The 23,342-nt window shown below is 35.7% G+C and overlaps 3 protein-coding genes across 3 annotated transcripts; 1 reads left to right on the forward strand and 2 right to left on the reverse strand.

The window, feature by feature from the left end:
- Positions 1-2,366: 2,366 nt before the first annotated feature.
- LOC120177413 (UDP-glycosyltransferase 74F2-like) lies at positions 2,367-5,162 on the reverse strand. The gene is made up of 4 exons (XM_039183573.1): positions 5,137-5,162; positions 3,470-3,743; positions 3,110-3,385; positions 2,367-2,657 (listed from the first exon to the last, which is right to left on the reverse strand). Exons 1-4 carry the CDS (start codon positions 5,160-5,162, stop codon positions 2,367-2,369), a joined length of 867 nt encoding a protein of 288 aa, XP_039039504.1.
- A 1,411-nt stretch (positions 5,163-6,573) lies between these two features.
- On the forward strand, positions 6,574-8,610 carry LOC120177521 (pre-mRNA-splicing factor CWC25 homolog). The gene is given in 7 exon segments (XM_039183646.1): positions 6,574-6,719; positions 6,811-7,121; positions 7,209-7,258; positions 7,261-7,508; positions 7,843-7,917; positions 8,010-8,208; positions 8,320-8,610. Coding segments are annotated over 4 exon segments (501 nt in total). The 5' UTR covers positions 6,574-6,719; positions 6,811-6,930; the 3' UTR covers positions 7,855-7,917; positions 8,010-8,208; positions 8,320-8,610.
- Positions 8,587-17,361, reverse strand: LOC120177520 (proton pump-interactor BIP103-like). The gene is made up of 7 exons (XM_039183645.1): positions 17,357-17,361; positions 10,064-10,201; positions 9,800-9,979; positions 9,556-9,699; positions 9,307-9,474; positions 9,008-9,208; positions 8,587-8,891 (listed from the first exon to the last, which is right to left on the reverse strand). The coding sequence occupies exons 2-7, from the start codon at positions 10,088-10,090 to the stop codon at positions 8,604-8,606; spliced, it is 1,008 nt and encodes a 335-aa protein (XP_039039576.1). The 5' UTR covers positions 10,091-10,201; positions 17,357-17,361; the 3' UTR covers positions 8,587-8,603.
- Between the last annotated feature and the right edge of the window lie 5,981 nt (positions 17,362-23,342).

Here is a 23,342-nt window from a genome sequence, read left to right on the forward strand (position 1 = left end):
ATGAATGTTGCCATGTACCGCATACCGCTAATTGATTATTGCTTAATTGGTCCGAACACATCAGAGTGAACAAACTCCAACGGTTCTTTTGCTTTAAACTTTGACTCGTCATATGGTAATTAGTGTGCTTTACCATACTGGCATTCCGCATAGTCTGTGTCTGTTCTCACGTCTAGTTGAGGAAGTCCCTTAAGCATCGACTTCTTCACCATCACACTTAGCTTGAAATAGCTAACGTGACCTAACCGCATGTGCCATAGATCTGATGTCTCATTTTTTCTTGTCCTGTCTACATATGCAGACTCTGCTGACATCACGTAAATTGACTCCAAACGTCGTCCCTCTATTGTTGGTGTTTCTGAGATTTTAACGTCACGATAAACCTTTACGTCTTGGGGACCAAATAAGACATAATAGCCTGATGATGTTAGTTGAGCCACATATAGCAAATTTTTCTTCATTCCTGGGACATGGTAAACATCTTGAAGTTGCACCTGGTTAGTATTATATCGAGGCATAACTATCGTCTTACCGATGTGAGTTATCGATAACCTTGAGTTGTCAGTTGTCACCACCACACGACCTCCATTATGCTCAGACAGGTTTTGCAACTTCTTTTTGTCACCCGTCATATAATTTGAGCAGCCAGAATCTATGATCCAATCATTCTTGTAGTCAATTCGTTCTGGTGTTGTTACCATGAGAGCTAATTCTTCTTATTCCTTAGCAAATAGCGCTTCAGCATCCCAACCGTCTTCACTATTCTCCTTTGAATTGGAAGTAGCAGTATTACTTTCAACAGGTTTTTTCTTGGTCCAACAGTATTTTTCCATGTGACCCATCTTCCCGTAGTTGTAACACTTGCCATCGAACTTTCTACTATTACCTCGATTCTTGGATGCTCCCCCTGAATGAGGGCCTTCCTTTTCTTGGTAATTTTTCACCTTGTCACCATCCATTTTAGATCCACTGCCAGTATACCGCTGAAAAGTGCCTATGCTTTTGGTTTAGAATGCTTCCTCTTAACCCTTCAACGAGACTCCTCCCATTTGTTTGGCCATGACTTCTTGACCTGCAAGAAAATTTTCGAACTCAACAAATGATGGTTGTGTCGGCCATCCCTGTATAACCACAACAAACCCTCGATATTCGGGTTTCAAACCATGGACAATTATTCTTTTTATCCTGGCTTCCCCAATAACAGCTGTCGGATCTAATTATGAAATTTCGCGGTATATCGACTTCACCTTGTGAAAGTATTAGGCAACCGCCATGTCGCGTTGCACCATTGATAGAAGTTCATTCTCGAGAAGTTGCAATTTTGTATCGTTCCTCTTCGAAAAGAGTGTAATAAAAGTGTCACATGTTTCCTTTGGTGTTTTAGCATCCCGGATGTGCTCCAACATTTCTTCTTCAATTGTGGTCTTTAAAGCAAACATTACTTTGCCTGCTTTATTTTCCACTTTCGCAAGATGCCATTGGCATCTTCTGCCGTCGGTTATATAACTTCACCACCACCGACAACCTCTCAAAGGTCTTGACCTTGTAAGTATGACTCCATACATGTTGCCCACGTGTTGTAGTTTTTGTTGTTGAGCTTCTTGATTCCTCCAACTACTTGAAGATCACCCATCTTAATGGCTAGGCTTTGACTACATCGAACAAGCTTGAGTAACAAACGTGTAGAGTACTAAATTACTTTAAACACAAAGAAGCTCCACAAGGTTTGTAATAAACTCGACAATAATCTCAAGAAATCTTTTCTGATGTGGAAGATCAGTTAAAACTGCAGCCACAGAGCATACTTAAAATTTCTAGATACCTTAAAAATATGGCTCTGATATAGAATCAAAATAGAGTAAAAACTCTAATTGATTGAGAAGAAGAAAAACTCTCTTTAGAATAATCTCACAAAATTATAAAAGGGAAGAACTCTTAAGAAAGCTTTCAAATGCTTATAATTAAGCTTTGATTGTTGGATGATAAAACTCAAATACAAGTAGGGTATTTATAGGTTACAAGAAACAATCTAAATCACTCATTAAAATAATCACTAAATAATCTAAACCATTGAAATTAAAATATGAGAAAAATACTTAATTTTCACTTAACTAAATTGATGTAAACAATGACATCAAAACTAAATTGATGTAAGAAATGGCATCAAATTAATTTAGGTGTGAACTTATTTAAGCTAATATTGAATTTTCAATAACAAATACATCAGTGTTCTTGTCTGAACTTCCACCTTCACACACTACTTCAACTGTCAATTCATTCCATTTCAGAGCATTTTCTTTCATAACCTATCTAATGCAACCCAAAATTCCATCTCGGCTCACAATGCCATCCTCTCCAACTGTAACTCAAACCCCAATCTTCCATACATCCTCAACCAACTTAGCATCGGTGGTTTGGTCGGTCCATTGTGGCATTGACACCATCGACACACCCAAACACAAAGCTTCGATCGTCGAGTTCCATCCACAATGCGTGAAAAGGTACCCCGCGACCTCATGTGGTAGCACTTTGGTTTGGGGAATCCAGTTAGCTATCAAGGATTTATCACCCATTTCTTTGGCAAACCAGTCCGGGACTTTGGCCATCTCCGATGATCGAATAACCCACAAGAAATCAAACCTCGTTTGCTTTAAACCCTAGGTCAATGGATAGGTTGACCATGCTGCCAAACGAGACGTAAACAACCGATCTAGGTGCCTTGGAGGTCAACCAATGAGTACTAGTGGAGTATAGTTTGAAGAGATTAAGGTCATAATTTTTGTCCTTTCCGATCTTTGATCTAAATACATGGAGGGGATTATCGGTCCGATCGTTAACAATGGTGGAGTCATCACTTTCAACATCGAGTCAATATATTTGCTGACATATTTGCTTACGATAAGCCTAAGAAGTACAATGCCAGTTCATAGAAAATAAAACGTCATCATCGGTTTGGCTCAACATTAAAACTGAAACTCAGTTGAGTACTTGAGTTCGAGCAGAGCTTTACGCCCCAAATTTTAACTTGAGCTCAACTTTTTTTGATAAAGTGAACTCGGCTCGGTTTGATTAAATATTCATACTATATAGTTAATGCGATTAAACTAACATCTTGTTCCAACTTGTAAAAGGTGTTAACTAGAATGAAGTCAGCTTGGACTACATTTGAGAATTGAATCAACACCATCTCAAAATAAGATGAATACGAGCCAACGACGTAGGTGAACGATGGCATGTCTCGAAGCTCAAGAAATGGCAAACTGGGGATGGTGATTGGCACTGCAGATGACGGAACCGGAAGACTCAAAAGCCCACAGTGAGCATAGTAATATATGTAATCCACGCCACATGCATGCATGAAAAAAGCAGCCCCGATGATGCAAAACTGCTTGGCAACATCGAGAGCCCACGAAAGGAAAACGTCGTAGATTATTCAATCGATAGGATGGGGTGAGTTTCTGTATTTTACGGTGAGTTCAGTTAGCATTCTCGACCCGGCATCTTGCAACCGTACGAGGTAATTGTCGACGCTCTTGGCTTCTGAGAATCCGCATTCATCGCAGCCGTCCGGTATTCTGTCGAAATCGATGTCGGAGCCGGTTAACTCGGGTTTCATGATTTGGGAGATGAAGATGGTGGTGACAAATGTTGCTTTGAGTCCTTTGGAGGATAAGCGTTTGGAGAATTGGTGCATTGGGTTAATGTGGCCTTGGCTTGGGTAAGGAATGGCCAATACATGGACTCTGTTTGTATCTTTTTTCTCCATTTTCCCCCCTCTTAAGATATTCAACGATATTGGAGTCATATATTTATGAAGGAAGCAATGAATAATATATAATATAATCTTAAAAATGCATTTAGTTTGTTCAATATTTTTATAAATCTATGCTAAGGTGATTATAAAATAACATATGGTCTAAATTCTTTCAATCATTTGATAATAAATGTTCAATCACTTTGTTGTAGTCACTCATGCTCAAACTCGTGATCCTTAAAAACAACAATAAATTTTTTAATAACTAAAGTAAATTGATTCGTACATTTAAATTCTATCGTTAACTCTCGTATTATGATATTAATTTTTTTTTTTAAAAAAAATTTACGTTTGTTAAAAACGATGTATAGGTATTATATGTACCATACTTTTAGATCATTCCCAATGACGAAATTGGAATCGGATAAAAATACCATACGTCAACCTTGTACACAAAACAACAATGCATTATATCGTTTGGTCTATTTATATGATATTTGTTTGATCTTATTCTGGCCATGCATTCAAACAATTTAATATGCAGGTATACATGAATTTGTCTATATTTGAAGTTAAATACAAATATCATTTTTGTATTTGATTTATTATCCGACTAATTTGATTTATTAAATTTTAAATTTTATTATTTTTTAATTAATCTAGGGTAAGTATGAGATAACATATGTTCAAAATATTTTTAATTATTTGATATTGAACGTAGTGGAAGAACATTATGGGCCCATGTCAATTATTTTTTCAAATATTAATTAATATTAAATATATATATATATATATATATATATATATATTGAAAAATAAATAAAGAAAAATTTACTCGGTCCCCTCAATTAAAAAATTATATTTATAAAAAATAAAAATATTTTAACTCCGCTATAATAATTCCTAGTTCCGTTACTGAGCTCAACCTTTAATATTTGAAAATTATATACATTTTTAAAAATTATAATACCGGAGTTTTCAAAAATATTTTAAGATTATTAAGGAGTTCTTTTTATAAGTCTATCAAATTTTTAGATTTTCTAAATTATATAATTTGGAAAAAATATTTTTTAATTTTTATAAATTTCTAAATGTTGTTGACATTTTTATAATCGGTCCATTTCATTGCACTGCCTTTGTGGTTCTGGTTTGACATCCCTCTATCTCATCTCGGCTCACATTTCCATCCTCCTCGACCTTAACTCTAACCCGACCTGCCAAACATCTTCGACCAGTTTACCGACAGTGACACATCCATAATTAGTTTTTAAGTTGGACACATATATTAAAATAATAAATTTGAATTCTAGAGTGGGCAGGATGTACATACATCCAGCACTGCTTACCAACCGTGGTTTGGACTTTGGTCTGTCTATCGTCACCGTCCGCATCCTGATTCGAGTTCCATCCGGTTAGCTATCAAGGCCTTAACATCCATTTCTTTGACGGCAAACCTGGAATGGCTATCGGCACTGCCGAAGACAAAACCTGAGGACTTAAAAGCCCATGTGAGCATTGTAAAATAAGTAATTCGCAGCACATACCAGCATAAAAAACGGCTCCAATGATGCTGAATTACTTGGCGACATCAAGAGCCCATGTAAGGAAAGCGTCGTAGATTGTGCGGTCAATGGGAAGGTAGTTGCCGATGTTCTCCGCTTTTGAGAATCTGCCAGCTGTCCGATATAGTGTCGAATTGATACCGGGAGCCAAGTAATTCGGGTTTCATGGTTTAGGAGATGAAAATGGTAGTGGAAAAGGTTGCTTTGTATCTTTTGGAGGATAAACGTTTGGGGAATTGACATCCATTAGTATAGATTGTGACTGAATATTAGCATATGTATATATTATGTACAACTGCTAACCATTTCAACATGATATATGCTTTTAACTCGTATAATATTCAGTAATTGATTTATACTTTAGTAATAAAAAATATCATTATACTTTAGTAATTTGATTTTCTTTGTATGTGCTTAAGTTCTTCATTGCGTCTTGGATGACCATTCTTAACAGGTTCCCTATGAAGAATAGACTTACCCGCATGGGTATTGTTATGGATAAAATTTGTGTAGAGGAGTCTAGGAATCATATTTTTGGTGTATGCTCTTGTACTTGCAGGGTTTGGGACAAAATTATGCAGACATGCAGGTTGCCTTGTAGGCTGAGGGGTTTGTAATTTGAAAGATAAATCTTTAATCGTGTGTATTTTGAAGATTGCTTTAGTTTATTGTATTGTACATGGGAAGAGCATAATTTCATATTCTTTAGGGGAATTGAACGATTATTGGAGGTTATGTATGGAAAAATTAAAGACACTGTGTGCTCTAGGTTTGGGTTGCTGCATGGATAAACATGATAACGTGAATTTGCAACTTTGTGCAGACTGGAAATTAGCGTGAGAGTCCTGACTGTTTTGATGTTGTTTTATGATTCTCTTTGGTATGTTTCTTTTGTTATTATGTTTGGGGGTAGTGGGCTCCTTGTTTATGGCTGTTCTGTTTCTGATTGGTGTACCGTTGCAGCTGTAGCTCTATTCTTTAAGATTTGAAATGGAGATTATTTATCAAAAAAAAAATTAAACGATTGTGTTAGTTGAATGCATATTATTAATGATTAAGAAAAATTCTGAACATATATTATCTTATAATCCCTAAAATATCAAATAAAATTATTAAACTCTTGTTTAAAAATATTTTATCAGATTAAATTTATTTGTATTATTTTAATTATAGTCGTAATTGTTTTCATGTAACACCTTATATATAATTATGTAATTAAACTTTAATAAAAAATATAATTTTATTGTTAAAATAGGTGTAGGAGTTGGGCCGAATGAGCATGAATTGGCCTGACCCGAGCAAGTTGGGTGGATAGTCCAAGTTTAAATTCGATTGTGATTCCTGCAAATTTCTTTACCTATCCAATTTGTTTCCATAATTCTCCCTTCGACGGCTTCGATTGGGTATGTTGTTTCCTCTCTCAGATTTACAGTTCAATTTCTTTCCAATGATTTTAGGGTTAATTGTACATTTGTTCTACTTGTTATTTTCTAGGGTTACGTTCAACTTTCTTCAATCTTATACAGGATCTGATTATAGGAGATTTAAATTAGGCGTATTCGAGGAGCGGGTAATTGATTTGGCTGATTTCAGCATTCCGAATCTGAAAAGAGAATGGCGTTGAAGTTTCTGAACAAGAAAGGATGGCATACTGGAAGTTTGAGGAACATCGAAAACGTGTGGAAAGCGGAACAAAAGCATGATGCTGAGCAGAAGAAATTGGAAGAGCTTCGCAAGCAGATTCATGAGGAGAGGGAACGCTCTGAGTTTTGTCTTCTCCAGGAACAAGCTGGCCTTGTCCGTGCGTCTATTTCCTGGGTTTGCCCCTTTTTATCTTTCGAATTTAGGGTTAGGATTTTAGGTTGATTTCATTTTTTCATTAAATTCTGCAGGAAGCATGAGAGGTTGGATTTCTTTTACGATTCTGGCTTGCAGTTGGGTAAGGCGCCAGTAGCCCCGCAGCTGGAGGCAGCGGTGCAGGTTTTAAGGCTCTCCCGTCGTGTAAGGCTACGGATTCTTCAGCCAACCAGTCTTCTACCCCGAGTGCCTTGTTCGAGCACAAACCTCACTCGGCCAATGATGCCTGGCGCAAGCTCCATTCGGATCCCTTGCTTATGATTCGCCAGCGCGAGCAAGAAGCCCTTGCCCGCATCAAGAACAACCCCGTCCAAATGGCAATGATTCGTAAATCAGTATGTTATCTATCTATTCTATTTCTCTAGCAGATTAAGTAGGGTATGGAACAGTGGCAAATCTAGAAATTAAAAAATGCGTCCAAAATTTTAATGCTCATATTCTAAAAAATTTGGGTATGCAATTTTTTTTTCTATTTTCATTAATAAATTAAACTAAATTTAACACTTTTCCCAAAATCGGAGCCACATACATCCGCCCCTGGAAGGGAATATGATTATATATTAAGTAGGGATAGGGAATCCATCAATAGTTGCAATTACTTTGTATATTGTATAATTCAATGAGATTAACCATTGCTATTACTAATCAAGTCTGTATCATCGACTGAAGGGTGGAAAGTAATAAAACGTGCTAAATCCGGCTCTCGAGCAAGAACTTGTAGAGTCCGTTGTTGAAGCCGATTCTGTAAGTTGAACCCTTCTCGGTTTACGCTTGTATGGTAGTAGATGGCTTGTTTTAAAAACCATCGGCTTTACTTATTGCTTTGTTTTCCTTAGAGAAAGCAAGAGAGGCAGAGGAAAATAGAAGAGAAAAAGGTCTACTTGTAATTACAAGAGGCAATGGAGGCTCTCCTTCACATTTGCAAGGATGGTTGTCGAACTATCGGTCCTCGTGACAAAGTGCTGAAAGGAAACCAAGTTAACTGCATTCCCGCATCTGCAATGAACCGGATTCTTGCAAGGTTCCTCTTTGCAGGTAAGCAACCCTTGATTCTGGTGATTGATCATTATAGTGAATGTCAACAATGACAAAATGAATTGAACATCCGATTCGGTGATTTGATCATCTCCTTTACCTGTTTCATAGGCATTTTAAGGAGAAAATTCAGCAGCAATGAAAGAAAGACGAGACTAAGTGGAAACTATTGGTTAGCAAAGTTATTGAAGCAAAAAATGCAGCTGGACCGTTCTCGGAGGTCGGGTTTATTGTGATATCTTTAATGTAATATATGCATATGGCATTACCATGTAGTTTTATCAGAATGGTTAATGCCTCGTATCAATAACAGAGGCTGAAAATGGAACAGTTTAGCTTTCTTAATTTAGAATTGTCAAGATCACCATTAATGTCTTGCACATCAGAGTCTTTGTTTATCCGTGTTTACATATATTAGATCCATCCGCGATGTATCGGAGTGTTTCTTGATTGTCGTCTTGGAATTCAAGCCGTCCATCGAGACTTAGTCCTCGGCTAAGTAGCGAGTCTAAGATATTAAACTCGTAATTAACTCTGAAGGACTTAACATAAGGATGATTCCACTCCGACATGAATTCTTCAACCTGGTGATGTGAAAGTTGCCTTAATGAGGCAATATCTTTGTTCCTTGCAAGCTCTCTGGCATTGCTCAACAGTGCAACATTTTCATCATACATGCCTTTCTGAATCAACAGATAACCACGGAAATAAAAACATTACGATGTAAAATCCGGAACTTAACTCGATTGGTCCATATTATCATATATATATTCTTAAAATCCGAAACTTAGCTTGGTACCATTTCATCAAATGTTTGCCTCAGTCTAAGAATGCAACGTTGGGCTGCTTCCTTTTGCTTCAACATCTCCCAATGCTGAGTGTCGTACTTGTAATCAAAATCCTTTTCTTCCCAAGGATCAATTTCTTTCGATAAACGCTCCATCTCCGATTCCACCTCCTGTTGCTTGAGTCTTAGTTCCAGTGACATTTTCTTAACAATCTAGATACGTCAACATATATATAGTTAAAATGATCGGGAATACGTATGTCGAAAACGCGCATATAACACGGAAACATAGGATTTAAGTAGGGATTTACTTCGATTTGCTCCTCGATGGCATTTCTCAGAGTTGAGAGGATGAAAATATTGGCTTCTTTAGCAGAATCAGCCAAAGCTTTCTCTTTCTTCTCTTCAATTTGTTTGAGCTTTTCAAGAATCTGGGTATACCTGGGCTTATCTATATTCCCCCAACTAAGCCAACTAGTCTGCCATAGCCATCAGTAAAATAAAATTAATTAAGAATTTTAAAAAACAACATTAATAAATTATTATGATTATTATCTTACAAACTCTTTAAATTGTTCTTGTAACGAGCTGCTTCTTAAATCAAGATCATTCATGACTCTGTGTTGGCTTCTGATCACCTCTTTTATGAGCTTCCTCTCTATAGCCAAATTACTACTTCCATGTGGAATCCAGCTTCGAAAGCCCTGCATATCCGTGTCGGATGCATGTCAAGATATGAGTACAGTGATATAATCATCCAAATATCCGGCACTCAAGTCTGAATCCTAGCAACGAGAAACTTACTTGAGTGTGTTTTGGTTGTCCTTTGTGTTTATGAGGAATCTTGCTGGCTAAGTTAAGCTTATCCAACTGAAGTTGCAGGTGATCCAACAACATCCTTGTTTGCCACTCCAATCCATATGAAATGCTTGATTTCCGATTGTCTAGATGACTGATTCGTGAACGTGTATTGATCCATTTTAACTGTCCACAATTTCCTCACTCATGTTCGAATATGTGTTGAATATAGATATGATAAAGATTTAATGTCATTACATGCATGCATACCGTTGTAAGTTTGTATTCTCGGCGCATTTGATTTAACTTTTGGTCCAAGTTTTCAATCAGCTGCTCTGCTTCTGCAATTTTGGATGCTTCATCAGGGTCCTTATATGGCCAAAACTTGACGAAATAGAATCGATGAATCTTTTTAGAACAACGAACTCGATCGGAAATCACATTTCCGTGTTCTTCGTCTCCGACTTCCGAGTCATCCATTGCCATGATGTTCCTGCTTATTGTTTTGATGCAGTTAAACAATTTCATTCTCAAAATTGTATATGACACTGCATATATATATGATTGAATTGAGAATAGGTGTGAAGGTTTTAATTAAAACCCGAAAGCACTTGCACCCCACGCCAATAATAAGTCAACTCTTTAGCCACCACCTTCTCACTACATTATTATTTGGTGGAACGACTTTTTGGCCCACCAACTTTCTTGGTTTGGTCATTTTAACCCTTAAGTTTCTATTTTTTTTATTAAATTAACCCAAAAATGACTAAATATTTCTTGCCCACCAGTTTTTTTTCATAATTTTTAATATTTTTGATGAAATAGAAGAAAATGACTAAATAGTTGAAGTTAACATTTCAGTAATGATAAAACAACTGACTTCAGCTTGACAGTTCGTTATAGTTCCCTCATATTTGGACTAATCTGAAATTTTTTTTTTGACTAAAATGACTAAACTAATAAAGTTTGAGGGCCAAAAAAGTTACCATGCCTTATTATTTTTGGGTAATTTACATGTTTAGTACCTAAATTATTAGTTCTGATTTGTTTTAGTACCTGAACATTCAATTTTTTTTAAAATCATACCTAAAGTTTAATTTTTGTTTCATTTCAGTACATATGTTCAAATTTGCATGTTAACTTTTTGGAAAAAGTGAAAGTTTAGGTACCAAAACAGATTAAAATTGATAGTTTAGGTTCTAAATGCGTTAAATTTTTAATGACGGGCACTAAAATGGAACAAAAACTAAACTTCAAATATGATTTTAAAAAATTGAAAGTTTAGGTACTAAAACGAACCAAAATTGATGATTTAGGTACTAAATGCGTAGTTTACCCTTGTTTTTTTCTATCTTTGTCAATGATAATATAGAGAGAGCGTGTGAGAGAGAATTATGGGCAAAGAACATGAATTGTTTTGGAATGCTAAAATATACATCAGATAGTCAAAGCTATTAATTTGATTAACTAATTTGGTGAGGATTCGTTTAATCATATCAGGAACCACAAGGGTTTTTGTTTAGGGTAAACTACAAGGATTCCTTTAATCATATTGATTTTAATTTTCAAGGGGTTGGTCTCCCCTAGTACCTCTCTATCCATCCCTATGAACTAGGGTATAATATAAGGTACATGTCACATATTACGACATACGTATTTATACTAACACTCATCAGAAATCCAAACAACATATATCGAATACTGTTTCTAGATCATCGTTCCAGAATTCAATCCGTCCGTCGTCACACATTTGACGATTACGAAGTGAATCTAAGATACTAGCTTCGTAATTAACTCGGAAAGTTTTAACATACGGTTGATTCCACTCCGACATGAATTCTTCGACCTAAACAACAAATAGCAGAAATAGTTATAAATTATCTTTAAACTATGGAATCAAATTCATTAAAACTATAAAAAAAAATTGGTAAATAAAACCTGGTGATGTGAGAGTTCCCTTAGTGCAGCAATATCTTTGTTCCTGGAAAGCTCTCTGGCATTGCTCAACAATGATGCATATTCATCATACTTGCCATTCTAAATCAATATATACATGATAACCATGTACATAAACATGTTGTCAAACGTGCCTTCATGTGTAAACCCTAAACTCTAAACCTGAGATATAATCGAAACTATTGTAGGGATATAAGGAACTAATTAGGGTAAAATACTTGTTACCATTTCAGTAGACGTTTGCCTCAATTTCAAAATGCAATGTTGGGCTGCTTCCTTCCTCTTCGACATCTCCAATCGCCGAGTACGGTAAACAAAAGCCTCGTCTTTCATAGGCCTAAGTTGTTTCTCTAATCGTTTGACTGCCGCTTTCACTTCACGCTGCTCCTCTCTTAGTTCCAGTGACATTTTGTAAACAATCTAGGCACACTACAATATGTTAAAACATAAAACGATAGAGAATATTCATGTCGGACACATATCTACGTTCGATATATATCAGCGAGTATGAATGAAACCATAGGATTCGAATAGGGATTTACTTTGATTTGTTTCTCCATGGCATTTTTAACACCTAAGGGGTTGAAAACGTTGGCATTCTCATCAGCCAGAGCTTTCTCTGGTCTGTCTTCAATGTGTTTAGACTTTTCAAGCATCTTGATATAACCGGGTTTATCTATGTTTCCCCAAGTATAACACCTAATCTGCCATACGTATCATTAAATAATTAATCCATTAATTAATTAAGAAGAAGAATTAGTCCAAGACACTAAAACTTGAATAAATTATTCATTATCATTGTCTTACATCTTCTTCTAGGTCAAGATCATTGAGTCTGTGTTGGCTTCTAGCCATCGCCTTTATGAGCTTCCTTTCCATGACCAAATTACTACTTCCATGTGAAAGCCAGCTTTGATAGCCCTGCAAGCATTATTGAATCACTTAATAATCCAAACCCGAACTTGAAAATTTTGATTTGAACAATATTCAAATCCAATATGATCATAAAAAGTCAACGACCTGAAGTGATCAAAGCCCGAATGATCTTAATAACCTTGTTTGATGCATATCAAGATATGAGTACAGACTTGTGCCCAACACGTACATTATACTGCACTCGCACTCGAATCCAAATAACTTTTAAAAGTAGGGCTAAAGCGGATTTTAGAGAGCAACTTACTTGAGTATGATTTGATCTTCTTTTGTGTTTATGTGGAAGAATGGCTGAGTCATGCTTATCCAAAGCAATTTGCAGATGATCTGACGTCTCCTTTAGCCAGTCCAATCTACTTGAAATTGTTGATTCTCGACGGCATAGACGATCGAGTTGTGAGTGTGTATCTATCCATTTCAACTGTCCACAAATTCCACCACAACAGAATAAGAAAAGTTCGGAATATGAATATCAAACACGAATACTTTAAGAAAAACAAAAACATAAAACATGCCTTTAAAAGTTTGAATTCCTGGTCCATTTTACTTAACTTCTGATCCAAGTTTTCAATCAGCTGCTCGGATGTTGCAACCTTTGATGCTTCATCAGTGTCTTTATACGGCCAAAACTTGACGAAATAGAACCGGTGAACAATTCTTTTAGGCCTATTATTGGCTTCCAAAGTAAGGGTTTGATCTATCGCAGTCGAATTTTCATGTTCTTCATCTCCGAGATTCGAATTAGCTTCTGAGCTGTTCATTGACTTGGTTTTTCTGCATATATTTTGATACAATAAAACAATTTCATTGTCGGAATTATATATACCATTGCGCTTTCAAGTGGGGATACAAGTAGCTAAGAAATCGAGACTATGACTTGCGCCCCACGCTAAGTCATGAGTCAACTCATGCCACCTTGTTAGCACATCATTTTCCATCTAACTATCCATTAGTTATGACTAGATGATAACAAGAAATATACGTTATCGCATAATAAAAAAGCAGGGTAAAATACACAAATGACCCCCTGACTATAGAGTATTATTTTATTAAACCCTTTAACTATTAAAAGTTACAAAATAGTCCTCTAACTATAGAATGTTGTTTTGTTATGTCCCTTGACTAATAAAAGTTATAAAATGGTCACCTGACTATTAACTATGTTTCCAAACTTGTCATTTTTCGTTAAAAAATTGTGGTTGTTCAAGCTGGATGTCAACATGATGATTGGATATGATAGTCATTTGACATTTTAGGATCAAATTTTATTATATCATAGTCAACGGTTAATATTCCGCTCAAAATACTGTTCTTTTTTAACGGAAAATGACGAGTTTAGAATATAATAAATAGTGAGGTGATCATTTTATAACTTCTAATTATCAAGGGACTAACAAAGCAACACTCTATAATCGGATGATCATTTTGTAACTTCTAATAGTCAAAGGACATAATAAAACTGTATCCTATAGTCGGGGGACCATTTGTGTATTTTAACCTAAAAAGTAAAATAGTTACAATGAAAATTCTAAGAACAATTCCAACCGAAAACCATAATTTATTCAGATATTACAAAAAGATGATTCTGAACTGCTTAAAAATCTTCCATAACTTAATTCTTACCATAAACCTTATTATTATTATTTTGAATATCCATAAACCTTGTTATTTGTTTATAAAAATAATTATTTAATTACAAAAAAATTTATATAATGACGAATCTATTCCAATTAGATTTCCTATTTTATGATATTATCTTAAGTAAGATTTTTCACCATAAACTCGTTAAAGTAAGATTTTTCACCATAAATTCGACCTTAAAATAAGATTTTTCATCATAAACTTACCATAATCTATTCTAATTAAATTATCCCAAAATCTATAAAGGAAGATTATGATATTATCTTAAGTAAGATTTTTCATCTTGAACCCAACCTCATCCTTCAGAAAATTCTCAACCTAATTTAAACTTGAATTTTCAAAAACGAAACCGACCCTATAGTATCCATCGAATCAAAACCCATCGAGTTCATGTAAAATACTCATCCATAGTTGCAGTGGGATTGGCATTGTAGAGAACAGTCAAAAGGGCAAAAAGTAAACGAGTTGCCTCAAATGATAATAACAATAATAAAACATTACAAACTTAGAACAGTAAAGGATTTGTAGATTTAACAAACAGAACAACTCTCAATGTTTCATTCAAATGTCTAAAATCCTCAAATCCTATAAATATATCGATAACAAAAGCAAGGATCTGTAGATTTAGCTACTTGATGCAGTCGCAATGCTAAGCCCCATCTGCTAATGTCCTCTTCGATGTGCTTATGTAAAGTGCTGCATAAATGGAATGAAACTCACCATCATTGTCAGCAAAAAAATGCATAAATAACAAAAAGATTAAGGAAGCTGTTAAATACCAAGGTTATCTAAGAATAATTACCATTATTCCCTCGAATAAAAGTGTCGCCGAATTTGTTCTTCAGCTGGCCATTGACAAATTCTTCCGTTTGCTCCATGGCTATGTTCATATACCCGTCAAGGCAAGCTAGAATACCTGGCAAATGAGGGAGGGATATTAAGGATGTAAAAATCTAGGAAAGACGGAAGGAAATTTTGAGAGGCCGTATCGGTTAACGTTATGGCCTACACATACCGAGACATGGACATAGGGACATGACCTTTCCACGGTCTCTCAAAAACATGAGACCATCAGCATGAGAAGTGTAAAACCATGGTGTTTATGAGAAAATAACCGGTACTAATTTTCCTTTCCGAGAGTTTGAGCGAAGCTCTACATATGCATGAAAGTGAAAGGGAGAGACTTGATGGTGTAAACACTGAAACAAGCTGTCAATGCAAATCTAATAGAAAAAAAGGAACAGAACTACAGAAGCACATATAGATGAAACAATCATACCGTGAAAAGAGTAGATGATGAGAGACCAACCTCTATAATCAACCCCGGAGTTCAGTTTCACAACCACCGGTCGACCACGAATCGATTTAAGGAAATCTGCAGGTGTTTTCCTAGTCGTTGACCCTTTCTCGCCTGTTGTACTCGTCGTCTTCCTTACTGCAATTACAGAAAGTGATTATTAATATACATCCCTACAAACTATACGATAGTTATATTCGATTAAACCAAAGCACGATTACGAATCCAGAGTAAGAACATCATGAGTCCCGAAGAACTGATTCAAACAAAACTTCTTATTAACATGGATTCATAAACAAGGATTACCCTAAAGCAAGTTTCTACTCCGAGGAAACTGCAAACACTGACAACGAATAAATTTAAAATAAAAAAATGCAGCCAAACCGTACCCAAAACTCAAAGCATCAACACTAAATCTATTCTCTTTAGAATGGAAAGAAATAAATTATCCATTAGAATCAATGAAAAGGATACCCATCAAATTCTAATCATCATAATAAGCATTAAAAAAAACAAAATGGATGAAAATATATAGGTAAAGCAAAAAAGGGTTTTCAAGCTAACTCATGATCCTAACACGTAGTGAATAAAATTGCAAAACATGATAGGATGCAAGCTGACCCAGCTAGCTGAATTGAATTAAAGGGGGGGGGGGGGGAGGACAATGAAATAAAGAGTAAAATCAGGATTTTAAAATGAAAAACGAAAAATTTACGGCAAAATAGAGGTTACCTTTATTATCTTTTTTGGATGAATGATGAATTTTATTATCCAAGAGGTAGTGATCTGCTACAAATATACAAGCCAAGCACCGCAACAGAATGGCAACTTACAACCAAAAGCAAACTATACATAAGCAACCTTCCACAAAACATATCAAAGAAACCTCTGCACAACAACTTATACAGCATCATAATCCAAACCAACGGCACACAAAAAATCATTTAATCTGCATGATTCCCTTCCACACCTCCTTTTGGGGCCACAAGGCTCTGCATTTGCTTTAAGGTTCTAAGATGGATGCAAAAGTTGATGCAGGCGAGAATCACCGAGCTTGTAGGTTTCAACATGTGACCCTTGACCATAATAATAATGAAAACGAACATCTGCGATTTGCTTCACTTTCCAATAATCTGACCCTTCACTTGGCAATATCTTACGTGCGAACTCCTTGGGCATATCCACTAATTCTAGAACTTTAAGGCATCCCAAATTGGGAAGGTTGTCGGGAACCTCCGGCAACTGTGGACATGGCCCTAGTTTAAGAATCTCCAAGCAAGGTAAAGCTCCGTTTTCTATGACCAGTTTCTTTAACCGGTACAAACAAGCAAGTTGAAGCATCTTCAGTTTTAAGAACTGTCCTTGTTCATATCGCAATTCAACTCCATCGTAAGCTTCATGAAACCGGAACTCCTGTAGCTTTGGCAAACCCCCTAGGATTTTAAGCGAATCATCTGATATTTTAGACCACTCCAAACCGATTTTAACAAGGTTCTTCAGTTTAGGAAGCCAGTCTGGTAGCTTCCCTAGTCGTCCGTGCAGGCGAAGACGTTCAAGGAGAAGTGGAGGAGAAGACATCGATTGTAGTTGAAGAACTTCACCCTCTTCCACTGCCGAAATACGCAGTGAATGAAGGTTGTGCATCTTCTCTATTGCATCACACAAAGCTTTCCCGCAGTCTGGTTCTAGTTTAGTGATTCCCAGCTTCGTCAATCGCTTTAGCCTCCCTAATGCACTTCCAAAACCACCGCTATTTTGGTGTTGGAAGATGACATAATGAAGCTTTTCTAGCGACTCTAAACTCCCGACGACACTGCCATTGATTCTTACACCTTGGTAGGTGTTGATATTGTAACGACTATCAAGATCAATCGTGTAAGCTACAAGATATTGCAAATTACACAGGCCTTTTATCTCATCGGGCAACTCACGCACCAAAGAACCTTTCAAATCCAAAGTTAAGAGGTTATGCAATTTTCCTATGGACTTGGGAAGAATCTTTATTTTTGAATTCCTTAAGCTTAGATATCTCAAATGCAACAGATTCCCTATCTCCTCGGGTAGGCACTCCAATGGAGCTCCTTCAAGGTCCAGTTCTCTCAAAAGTTTGAAATTTAAGGACAGATTCTCAAATAGAGATTTAGGTAACACTCTTAAACTGGAAAAGATGATAGCATGAGTTTCGAAGTTACCATTTCCCCTTGACAAATCACCTGCTCCATTGTCGATCCAGAGGTATCTAGCTGTTCCATTGCAACTTACCTGCGAGGATTGAATCAAATTCAGTTCTTCTAATTTGGAAAGAAGAAGTTCGTGGATCAAATCATGGACTCGACATGTTCTAACTCTCCTGGTGAAGTCCCTCCATTCAACTTGATTTAAGTTTCTGTTAATGAGCATAGTTAAGTATTCTTTTGCTGTTTCTTCCAATGTCACTTGTTGCTTTTCTTTTACAAGACCCTCAGCGATCCATAACCGAATCAGTCTCTTGCTTAGAATGTGATAACTACTTGGAAACACGCCTATATACAAGAGACAGGATTTCAGATAATGGGGCAAATCAAGATAGCTGAAGGATAGAATCTTTTTGACATATGTCAGATGGGGATTGCTCGCCAGTTGTGCACTGAGGCCATCGCGCAGCCTTTCCCACTGTAAGACATCCCTGCCTGTGGTTGAAAGAAGCCCACCTATGGCTACAATTGCGAGTGGCAAACCTCCACACTTTCTGACAATGTCAAAAGATAAATCCTTTAACTCGATGGGACATTGCTTCTGTTGATCAAATTGGAAAGTTGTTGTGCATAAAAGCTCTTGTGCATGTCGTAATCGGTTTTTGTCCGGGCACGAATTTTTTTATTTGGCGGGAAAAGTGATATGAATAAATGGTTTTTAAAATAATTTGGGTCGCCATCGGCCTTTTGGGTCAGGTAGGTCAAATATCTAAAAATCATCATTTAAAAGAGTTTTTAAGAAAACATCAATTAAAAGATAAATTGATCTGCGTTTTAACCAAAAATTCGTTCTTTTTAATAATAAAAATGGATTCGCGGTCGGTTACGTTTAGGGAAGAATTAACACTCCTATAACGCCCAAAATTAGTACTTTTTAATTATAAATTGTCTCTATCATTAGAAATTTAAAAATTCAAATACATATTTAACTTATAATATTTTTTATTTCAAATTTATGATTTTATGAAAATATATTAATATAAATAAGATATTTATTTATTTAGAAATTTTCGAAAAGGGCTTCTAGGTGCTTTAAGATAGCTTTTTTCTTTGATATAGAAATAAATAAAACATTTATTAAAAGTTAATATAGGATTTATAAAAATAGGATATTTAGTAAAAATATCAGAAAACGAACTTCTAGGTGTTTTAAGACAGTCATTTTCTTAATATTGAAAAATAAATATATGTTAAAATATGATTATTAAAAGTAATTTATGAAATATAGGATTTTAATAGAAAACAAATAGAATAAATAAACAAATATTATATATATATATATATTTATATAAATAATAATAATAATGAAATAATAATTAAAGCAATAATAATAATAATATTGCAAATAATGATTAAAATAAAAGGAATTAAAAATATAGTATTAAAATGTAAAATATTAAAAATAAATAGTCAAAAATGAAAATTTAATGATTAAAATGTTAAATTATAAAACTAGAGTCCTAAATCGAAATATATAAAGATGGGCATTAAAAGTGTAATTTAACCATAATTCATAATACGGGATTAAAATAATAATTACTAAACTATGAGGGACTAAATTTGATATTTACCCTAAATATATATATATATGCTGATAAGGACTAAATTAAAATAAAATAAAATTAGAAGACTAAACTAAAATAATCAGAAATCAATTTCAGTGACTAAGTTGTAATGATTATAAACTTGGAGCACTGCGGACAGGGTTTACCCTCTTCCCAAAACGCACTGTTTCATCATGAAACGACGTCGTTTTGTATCGGGTATAAATACCCAAACGGGGAAGGCCGCCTCTCTCTAGATTCCTCCAACCGGAGGCCGGCCATCAGTCGACAGTCTACCGCCGCTGACCGCCGGCCACGCCTTCGGTGGCCGGTGGCCGGGAAATTTTTCTTACACTAAAATACAGCCCTAATTTCCCCAAGGTCGAGTCCGACCTTTGTTTCCCCAAAAAGAATCCTAATCGGAGTAGATCTATGAAAATACCTTCGGTATTTTCTGTTCTCCGGCGATATTTAGTGCTTCCGGCGATGGTCAAGGCTCCAAGGGTAAGTTTCTTTCTTATTTCTTTGTCTTTTCTTTGGTTTTTTTTGTTGCTGTGTTGTTGGTTCCCTGGTTGCCTTTTTTCTGTCCTCTCTTTGCAGGTTCGGTTGATGGCTTTATAGCCATCAACAGCGCTCGTCTTAGACCCGGTAAAAGGGTTGTATTGTGGTGAGTCACCAAACTATAGTGGTGACTCACCGTAGCCCTCAATATGGACAATCCTCTTCATTTCTTCTGGAGGCTTCGTGTCAGAGACTGAGCGGCGTGGAACGGTGGCGGTGGAGATAGCAAAAGCGGCGGCTAGGACGTGGCCCTAGGGTATCATACCCTAGGTTTTGCATCTAGAAGTATCTGGGACCGTTGGATCTAAACCAGATCCAACGGCTGAGATTGAGGCGGCTGGAGAAGCTGAAAACCCTAATTTAGTTTAAGGTTTCCATTGGGCTAGCTCAGTTGGGCTAGAATTGGGCTCCTGTTTGGGTTGGGCTTCCAGATCTGGGCCTCTGGGATTTGTAATTGGGCCGTGTAATCTGGGCCTGTTTGTAATAATAAAAATATTAATAATAAAAATATATAATAAATAATAATATAATAATAATAATATAAATAAAATCGGGACAAAAATTTAGTGTCTACAACTGCCCCTCTTTGCTCATTCTTATGTTAACAAGAATAGAGCAAAGACGAAAAGACAATAAATTTTTGTTCAATTGACTTCTCCTGATTAAGATGGAAATGTTGAACAAGTTCTTTTTCAGATGAGTTCTTCTTATTATGAACTTTCTCTGGAAAAGTTGATGTTGATCTATCTCCTTCTGTGATAGAGTCATGCAAAAGGTTGAACAAGCTCTTCTCATTATGAACTTCTTCTTATTGCTTCAGATGAGTTCTTCTCATTATGAACTTTCTCTGGAAAAGTTGATCCATCGAGTGATGAATTCAAACAAAAGGTTGGAACAAATTCTTCTCATTATGAATTTATTCTTCTTTCTTCAGATGAGTTCTTCTCATTATGAACTTTCTCTGGAAAAGTTGATCCATCGAGTGATGAATTCAAACAAAAAGTTGGAACAAATTCTTCTCATTATGAATTTCTTATTCCTTCTTCAGATGAGTTCTTCTTATTATGAACTCGGCCTGGAAATACTGATCCATCAAGTGATGAATTCGAGCAAAAGGTTGGAACAAATTCTTCTCATTATGAATTTATTCTTCCTTCTTCAGATGAGTTCTTCTCATTATGAACTCTACCTGGCAATGTTGATCCATCAAGTGATGGAAATTTCTGTTTCGAATGAGACTGTCTCAAGCGAGACAAATTTTGTTTTAAGAAAAACAATCTCAAGTGAGATAAAGTTCTGTTTCGAGTGAAACTGTCTCGAGCGAGACAAATTTTGTTTTAAGAAAAACAATCTCAAGTGAGATAAAGTTCTGTTTCAAGTGAAACTGTCTCGAGCAAGATAAATTTTGTTTTAAGAAAAACAATCTCAAGTGAGATAAATTGCTATTTGAAAACATCCTGCAATGTAGGTCTTATGGATGTGGGAAATAATTTACTAAGTAAGATACTATGGAAATCGTTTTCTTACTTTTCAACAATTTCATTTTCATTAAAGATTGAATGAGAAACTATGGAAATCGTTTTCTCATTATTTTTCAAAATAACATGTTGATTGGGTAACATGCCCCAATCTCAAGATAATGCTCATTCTTGTGGATTGCGTCAATCTCTTCTTCAGATGTTTGCGTGATTCATGTATTTGCGGTTTTGAATACTTTCTTCTTGTAAGGTATTTTTTACCTTCTTCGTTCTTCCGAAGATCTGTAAAACTTCATGTTTGAATGCACTCAGATGTATCAATGTAATGTATTGTCTATTGTGTAAATGATATTCTTATGAATGCATGAATGTTGATGCAATCTTCATTTGATTTCAAAGTGGTGAACTTGGTCTTCATTCACTTCATCATTTATTGCCATGGTTACCTCTGGATATCAGTGTAGCAACCTATGCTATCAAGCTTGCATTTCTGCAGAATCATCTGATCAACTTGTATCTTTGCGTCTTCTTTGCTTCATGAAAGTCTTAGAAGAAATGTTTATTTGTGGAACTCTTGCTGTAGTCAGAACTATGACTTTGATGCCCCATTTTGTCTTGGATAAAACCAACTTTCTTTGCTTGGACTTGTGTAGAAATCCAATAAAGCTTTCATCTTTGAAAAGAGAATATATCATCTTTAAAGAGAGAGTATATCAGCTTTGAAGAGAGAACCTATCATCTTTGAAAAGTGTAGATGTAGATATGTCTGACTCAGCAGAGATTAATTAGGAGAGTAGAGTCTGTTCTGATTTGACTCTTGAAACACATCACAAGGAAAATTTATCCTAATTCATTTCATGTCCCCACATCTAATTGGATATCGAACAAGGCAACTTGAACCATATCATGTTGAGATGCTTAACAACAATCTATCGTTCGACATTAGTTAGCTCAAATAATTTCTTGTTGTTCAAATTTATGCTTCCCTTATGTGGAAAGAAATCTTCATCATATCTCACTTCTGACCTTGGGTTTGAAAAAGACAAACTTCATCTTGGATCAACAAATGGAAAACATATGATCACAACATTGGTTTAGCATCATAACTGGTTTTTAAAACACTTGGCAACACATTTATCATTTCTTGTGGCTTCTGCTCAGATGTTCTCAATCAAATGAAGCTCTTTGCATAGTGTTCAAAGTTTTTTTATGATGTCACAAGACTACTTGAGAACAAACTCAGTGGGGATACAAGTGAGATGTTGGTATGATCAAAAAGTTGGTCAAATTCACAAAATGTGCTGGTGTCGAATTGAATAGGAGACAGTAATTGATCTTGATATCATCTCAGACAAGGGCAAAGTGTGATATTGATCACGTTCTCTTCCATAATGAGTGTTATAGGAAGTAAAAACCCATCAACTATAGGAACCATATACAGAAAGATATCTATAGAATTCTTGCCACTGGGGATGAGACGCACATGATAAAACCTAAAATAGATAAAAATTCAGTTCAGCCTGGTTGGAATGATGACCCCAATAACAATGAGAAAGAGCAATATACATGAGCTTCTCTCTTCAATTTCATCAAGTAAACAAAACTGATGTGAAAAACAGCTTCGTAACCTCAACAGTATGGTTGAAACTAACTGACAGGAATCTCAAAGAAATATTTTCAATTATCACCGACACACAAAAGGCCAAATTTAGATTTCGAAGTCTCGAGGAACTGATCCTTGGATCGAATGGTCTACAAAGGGACCATCTTTATTCATGCAACCATGATGTAGCTTAACAAAACACACTGTCATGTGACACATGGTTTAAGAAGATTGGGTATTTGAAACCATACTTGCTGAATAAATATTTGTTCAACAACAGGACCCTAATGCAACTGCCTGAT

The sequence above is a fragment of the Hibiscus syriacus genome, unplaced genomic scaffold (genome assembly GCF_006381635.1).
Source record: "Hibiscus syriacus cultivar Baekdansim isolate YM2019G1 unplaced genomic scaffold, ASM638163v2 tig00112289_pilon, whole genome shotgun sequence".
NCBI lineage: Eukaryota > Viridiplantae > Streptophyta > Magnoliopsida > Malvales > Malvaceae > Hibiscus > Hibiscus syriacus.